This window comes from Sinocyclocheilus grahami, unplaced genomic scaffold, assembly GCF_001515645.1.
Source record: "Sinocyclocheilus grahami isolate Dianchi unplaced genomic scaffold, SAMN03320097.WGS_v1.1 scaffold177.1, whole genome shotgun sequence".
Lineage (NCBI taxonomy): Eukaryota > Metazoa > Chordata > Actinopteri > Cypriniformes > Cyprinidae > Sinocyclocheilus > Sinocyclocheilus grahami.
This window is the reverse complement of record NW_015505356.1, coordinates 66,624-74,518: the sequence shown is the minus strand read 5'-3', so window position 1 is coordinate 74,518 and position 7,895 is coordinate 66,624. Positions and strand designations below refer to the sequence as shown.

Sequence of the window (7,895 nt, the reverse complement as noted above, 5' to 3'; positions counted from 1 at the left end):
TATATATGTATGTATATATGTGTGTGTGTGGGTGTGTGTGTGTGTGTGTGTATATATATATATATATATACTCATTATAAAAATGCCCTTGGTATTTTATGATTTTTTTAAATTTACATGACTTTTACAGTTCTAAAAATCACACAAATGAGGCTTCCTCATATATCCCAGTATATAAGAGTGATTTAAAACTCTATATCCAATTTTTAACAATTGCTTTAGATTAAAACTGTAAAATGGATTCAGGGTTGACCGTTCAAAATTTCTTTGAGTGGTTGTGGAGTAATAATTTCCAAAGAGAACTTAAACCAGCACAATTTAATAAAATGTTTAAGAGATACTGGACTCTGGCATGATCCCAGCGATAACTGAAAATACAGATGTGACTTTTAAGTCATTTTAAGATCCCCTTGGAAGTTTGCTGGTTGAGAACCAATGACTTATACTATTTTCTGTAAATAAATCAATAAAAACAAACAGAAAAAAAACACATTAAAAATCAATTATTTTAAATGCTGCAAATTAATTTAGGCATCACAACAATTTAAATGTACAGTTTGAGAATGGACATTCATTTTGAGATCATTTTGAGTGCCATTATAATTATTTTTAAAGATTAACTGATGCTACTGTTATATAATGTGCATCCCTATGCAAAAGTCTTGAAACATCACATATTAATTTCTAGTAGGACCATGTTAACATTTACAGTGCAAGTTTATTTTTTGCAATACGCTGAATGTAAACTAAAGGACTGAAATGTTTTAATAAAACTTCAAAAAAAAAAAAAAGTGACACTGTGGACTTGCACAATGCTCAGTTTGCACTGCTGCTGCAGGTTTTAGATGAGCTAATGCTGATCTTTCAATCCTGCTGATCATGTGATGTTCTCAGTTCCAGAAACTCACGAGTGATGACATCAATGCAAGTGACATCCTGAGATCAAGTTCATGGCTCCAAACAAACAAATCTCTAACAGCATGTACGTGTTTGGCATCCACAAAAGTGCATGTGACACTTCACACGTACCAGTAATCCCTGAATGATGGTGTGCCGGTTCTTGCCTTCGTAGTCCACCACCTCAATGTAATCTAAGTAAGCGTCAGCCCAGTACACCAACTTGCTGACCAGGTCCAGAGTGATGCCATGAGGGAAGACAATTTTACTGTCTACCAGTTTGGTGCGGTTCTGGCCGTCCATATCACAGCGTTCAACCTTTGGGATTTGGCCATAGTCTGTGAAGAACACTTTCCTGGAAAAGAAGAAAAGGAGATCTTCACAATATTAGGGCTGTCATGATTCCTCAATTAAATTTGAGTACTCAATTATAAAAAATCCTCGATTGCATCTTGCTTGTGACAATTAACCAGCAAAACACCGGAAATGGCGCATTCCATGGATGAGAATCCATGAAAAGCATTATTAGACCGTTTTCTAAGGCTGTATGAAATATTAAAACCATTTAAAAATCATAAAAGCATGATATTAAAAATAAAAAAAAGTGTTATTGTGAGTTCACAAAGGCTGTGATTCAATTAAATAAATATAAGCGCTGCGGGTATAATATGCGCTTTATTTATATGCGGGTAGGTTACGTGCATCTCAGATCGGCTCCATTCACAGTAAATGCTGCTCCACACAAACAGTACTCATTTATATATTTTATTTATATGCGTGGACCATCTCAAAATCCATCTTTGCATATGCTGTGAGTCGGAGTCGTTTTTAACGTTCATCTGGGAACAATGTGCACCATTCTATCAGATTTATAAGTATATTGTTTTATTAAATTATTTAATTGTTTTGTTCAATAATACCATATTTGCTTTTGATATTTTATTTAAACCAATTATTATTGCCTCATTGCTATTATATATGTATTTTAAGTTATTTTAAAGTCTATTCGCTTAGGTCTATTTTTATTACCACAAAAAATTATCTGATTACTCGATTAATCGTTAGAATAATCGACCGATTACTTGATTACCAAAATAATTGTTAATGACAGCCCAATAATGTTCTTTATTCTAGATGATTCGATTTATATTTATTCTGTCCAGATTCAGTTATTTATTTAATAATATCTCATTAAAATCATAAAAAAATATATTAAATTATGGGATGTACAACAAATACTACCCAGACATATAATTATTTTACAATTAAATAATATTTATTTTTTATGCTTTCTTTGCAATAAAATGAATACGATTTTTTCCATATTATAGTATTGAATATTGGGGGATAAATGCACTTAATTGCCATGAAATTAATGTTATAAAAAATGTTAAATATATATGCTTTTTTCTTTTTCCATTTATTTTCTATTGCTATTTTTATCTGCAGAGAACACCAAGTGGCATGAGTGATGTTGGACTTTGTTGGTTCAGACAAAGATTAAGGAATAATGTTCTTGGGGTCTCACCCCATGGCTGGGTCCAGTGCAATCCCTTTAGGGTTATAGAGCTCCAGGTCCAGCAGGATGACACAAGTCAAGCCATCTTTACTGCACACAAAAATGCGGTCGTCCACATCATCCACAAAGTAGAAGTTTCCTGTCAGCCAGTCAATAGCAATCTGCTCCACATCTGCGTTTGTGAGAGAGAAGCAAGACAGGAAGAGAGTGAAGAGGAATACAGGGGGGAAAAGAGAGGAAGAGATGTTTTCAGTGTTTGCTTTATTTTTAGTCAGTCATAACTGCAGCTTCTGTCTGACTCAGCAGAAAGATGCTGCACCGTGTTGGAATGCAAAACTTGGAGGACTGGAAAAGAGGAAACTGAAAACAAGAAGCTATGTAAGTTTGTAAGAGCTACAAGATGTTTGTATCAGTGAATCAGTGTACTTAAACCTAGCCCAATTATCAGGCTACTATCAGAGGAGAACCAATTAACCAAGACCAAACCACACTGCAGTCATTACTGTGCTTTGAAATCTCATTTGTGCAAAATTCTGCTATTCATAATTTAGCATTAATAATCAACAAACAAAAAAAATGTCTGTGCACCTTTTTTCACTTTCAGTGTAGACAGACAAATGACTCATTGTTAGCTACGCTTCCATCCAAGTTGCAAATTTAATTTAAAAGTTGGAATAATGCAAAAATTTTGTGAATAATATGTCATTATTCCAATCTTCAGTTTCACATGATCCTTCAAAAATCATTTCAATATGCTGGTTTGATGCTCAAGAAACATTTCTTAATATTATCAATGTGGAAAACAATTGTGCTACTTAATATTTTTGTGGAAACTGTACAGCACAATTTTTTTCAGGATGATTTGATGAATAGAACGTTCAAAAGAACAGCATTTATTTGAAATATAAATCTTTTGTAACATCATAAATACATATATATTTACTGTCACTTTTGATCAATTTAATGCATCCTTGCTGAATAAAAATGTTAATTTCTTAAAAAAATCTAAAAACATTTGGATGGTAGTGTATATTTGGATCAACCAAATAAAAGCCAGAAATAATACAGAGTTTGATCTGACAATGATCTAACAGTACATAAAGCTGTGTTTTATTTAAAAAAATCATAATGTGCCCACACGAAACTCAAGCAGAAGAAATGTATCTAATCAAGCATTAAATCCATTCTGACATCAAATGTCAGATTGAATTAAATGCAACCATTACATAAGAACTGCTATACGAATGATTTACGCAGAAACTCGTTCTGCTTGTTTTTTATGAATAAGGCCCGATGGCTTTTATGCCTGTCTCTGCATATGTATGCATATGTGTGTGTGCGCATATCAGCCCAACCTGCAACCAATATTACACTCATTTTGCTACACGATTAGCCTCCTTTTGAACAATCCTCCACTAAACCGTTTTAGTGAAAAAATCAAATGCACACAATTTCTAAAGTGCAGCAGGTCTCAGTGAAAGCAAGTGAAAACACCAGAAATATGTAAGGGAAGATGCATCAGTCACACTTCATGAATGAAGACACCAGCAGACTCTAGAGCTCAGATACATCTGGACTAGAAGTGGGCCATTCTTAAAATGGCAGGAAAGCTATTACACAACCAGCGGCAAGGACGTCCTGAGCCAATGAATCGTCGTGACACCCTCAAGCATGACTAAGAGAGAGCTAGTATGATATGCTCTACCCAGGTTCATCAGCCACAGTGCGGACTGTGATGAGTTTGTGTGTGCATCCTGCTCTGTTTTCAGGCTTTTTACGGGGGAGAGCGGTCATGGGGCACATCTGGAGTGCTCATCTGCCCAGCATGCAACAGTTATAAATCACTCTCCCTTGTGAGAAATTGGGCCATATAAGTCAATGCAGCCCCATTACTGCACAGCACCTCCAGCATCAAATAAACCTTCTGCATCACAGAATATCTGCAGCATATACACTCATTAAAAAGACTCATCCATCTACTGTCCTTCCATTCCTCCCACCTTTCAAGCACAATGGCCACACAGAGTCATTAGGGATGTGGCTATAGTAACAGTTGTCCTATACACACCAAAGAGCAGAGGCTGTTGATTTATAGGTCCAGTTAGAGGGAGAACAGAACATTGATAACACATAATTATCCCAGCCCTGGTGGCGTAGGGCCTCTGAACACTGTGTAATTGAATGAGCATGCTCTGATTTACAACCTCTTTGAGGAAGTTTTGCGACTGCTTTTGTAAAAGGCCTGGGAAGCTACATAATTGGTGGCATAGGTGCTCACAGCATTACAACTTACAGTGAAGCAAAACAGAGGACATCTGCTGTCTTTGAGAACATCAAAGAGCAATGTCAAAAGACTTTTATAGTTAATGTCTGTTCAATGGGGCCATATTGGGCAATTGTTTTATTGGAATATTGGAATTGTTGCTTTTGCTACCGTACCTAGAGCTGGGCGATATGGCCCAAAAAATTAATTATCACAATAAAAATTATATCGATAATTATTCTGATAAAATCTTTATTTCTTGTTGTAGAAAGATGTAGAAACCAGACTGTTAATTGTGGTTTTAAAGCTTGACAAACACTTCATGTTTTTGAATTCTTTACAATTTTCCAGTCATTTTTCCTTAAAATAAATATTTTTGAATTATGAATTTTTGCATGTTCTAATGAGTGATATTGTTTCAAATCATGAAACAGGTTAGTGTTGCCTGACTTTGATGATGCTTATCTTCAGCACAGTTTGCAGTGCAGGCTGCAATATTAATAATGTTAAATTTTTTGTCACTTAGAAATGCACATTTGACAGAAGCTTGAGTTGACAGTAGTAGTACCTTGAGTTAGGATGCAGATTAACCATTGGTCGTCCATAGTAGCATACATTTAAATCCTGATAACCTCAGTTAAAACCACACATATAGCACCTCAATACCATGGTAAAAATGTAACTGTATATGGTTTCTAGGTATTTGTGTGAAAAACAGTGGTCTAAAAAGATTTAGTATAAATGCACAAAACTTAGCTTAATCAGAAAAAATACTGTAATTGTATTCCATTACTCCTTTAATACATTTAACACATCTACATTAATAATATAATAACAATAGATATGAATATTCCACATTTCTGCCACAATACCATGGTGCAGTTAGTGTTATAAGGTAAATCTATAGTAAACGATGGCAATTTGTAGACTGAAAAGCTTTCTGACTGTATCGTTGCGCATAGTGTTTCTGCTGTTTGTCAGCGCTGTTTTATCTGACTTTAAACTAGTTTAAATAATTCACTCCGCTTTTGGTGTATAAACATTATATCGAACATTAATTGAACTCTTATTATTGTTTTACTGAGGACAATTATATCGCGATAATTATCATTATTGTTTTATCGTCCAGCCCTATCCATGCCTTTAAGATTCTGTAAGCAAATGACCACTGTTTAGCATCGTTTTTCTGAAGCCATACAACTGATTTGTGTGAGAAAAAGCTATTTTAGTTATGTTCTGCTAATGTTTCCCTCCAGTGAGCTGCTAACTGCTGCAACTGGATCACTGAATCAATGAGTTTGTGAACAAATCATTTAGACCAGTTTTGCGAAACAGATCAACCAATTCATCGAAGACTGAAAAGAATGATTCGTTCATGAAATGGTCATAGGTAATGATTGGTAATGGTTCATTTAAGTAAGTACATTGGTAAGATTTTCAATAAATAATGTCCTTGATTTCAGTCCGTTCATCACACAAAGCTACTGTATCACATGACTTCAGACAACTTCTGCAATTCATAAGGACTACTTTTATGACACTTTTTCATATTTTTGAAGCTTGAAAGCCCCATTCATTGCTACTGCATGGAAATGAGCGACCAATGTTTTATGTTCCACTGAAAAAACCATACAAGCTTGATTCAATATGAGAAAATAAATAATGATTTACAATGATAAGATAATTTGTAACACTTTACAATAAGGTTCCATTAGTTAATGTATTAACTAACATGAACAAACAATGAACAATACATTTATAACAGTATTTATTAATCTTTGTTAATGTTAGTTAATGAAAATACAGTTGTTCATTGTTAGTTAGCAGTGCACGAATGTTAACAAGCACAACTTTTGATTTTAATAATGAATGAAATTAACATTAACAAAGATTAATAAATGCTGTAGAAGTATTGTTCATGCTCATGTTAACTAAACTAGTTAACTAATGCTAACTAATGAACCTTATTGTAAAGTGTTACCAGATAATTTTATGATATCCCTTTAAATATTGTGTAACTACCTAACTTGCTGCTCCTGGGAGACTTTATTCTGTGCTCTGGTAGACAGCTGAAGCTTGGGCTGGATGGGAGATGGAGCCAGAGTCCAGGCTGCTAGATTACACAAACGGACCTGATCAGTTCTCTAATCACAACACAGTCCGGATATTTCCCAACTAAGCCAAGAGAGGACATGTAGGCAAGGTTTCGGAGTCACTCTGACGCTCCAGCTGTAGCCCAGTATCTATAACACAGTTCTGCAAGGCAAACTCAAATTTACGGAAAGAGATTGTTACTCATTGTTTTTCCCCTTGTCTTGCATGTAGTCGAGTCTGAAATCAGAGGGACAGTGATGCACAGGGTCCAGACTTCCTGTAAAACTAACTGAAGCTCTGTTCTAGTGATCTTCCTTACTGTCTACATAGGCAGCTAAATTATGAGGTTCCATCACTGTTAATAATAATTAATCAACATAATCATCAGACAAATTCATAATACTTTGACTATTATTGTTATTATTAAATAAGGAACAATAATTTTAAATATTTAAATATTTTATATACTTTCAAATGTAATTAACATTTACCCATGTTAAGTTACTAAAACACTAGTAATTAATATAATATATATTTATAATATAAATATATAATGATTATTTATTATATAATGACAACAATAATAGTCAAATTGGCAAGTTGACAGATGATTATTAATTTATTATTAATATTAACAACAATATTTTATATATTTATACATTTTATTAACATTTACATTTCTATCTTTACACATTTATGTCAAGTTGCTGTAATAATACTACTACTAATAATAACTATGATGATGTTATCACTTATTAATATATTATGATCATGACTATTATTATTATCATCATGAAACCTCATAAGTGAGAAATCTGGAATTCTCAAGATGGGCAAAAACTTGAATCATGCAAACAGCGCTCTGAACGTGAAGTTTGAAACACGCCACAGTTTAATTTGTGACACTGGGAGCTAAATCAGTCCTAAAGAGTAAACAGGGCGTGATTATTTCTAGCAACAATAAACTACTGTGCGCTAACTCGTCGTCCCACCCTGCACACCCTTCCTGTGAAACTGCTTCCTTGGTGTGCTGGTGAGTGGCTTTCCCTGGCACTCCAACATCTCCCTGGCACTCCAACACACACACACACACACACACACACACACACACACACACACACA

The 7,895-nt window shown here is 34.4% G+C and overlaps 1 protein-coding gene across 1 annotated transcript in view; it reads right to left on the bottom strand.

Moving 5' to 3' along the window:
- Positions 1-7,895, bottom strand: part of LOC107593902 (low-density lipoprotein receptor-related protein 1-like) — a 129,091-nt gene that overhangs the window by 66,360 nt on the left and 54,836 nt on the right. The window contains exons 7-8 of the mRNA XM_016283779.1: positions 2,426-2,588; positions 1,030-1,252 (exon numbers count right to left, since the gene is read on the bottom strand). Coding sequence (XP_016139265.1) covers positions 1,030-1,252; positions 2,426-2,588 — 386 coding nt within the window. The remainder of the gene's footprint in view (positions 1-1,029; positions 1,253-2,425; positions 2,589-7,895) is intronic.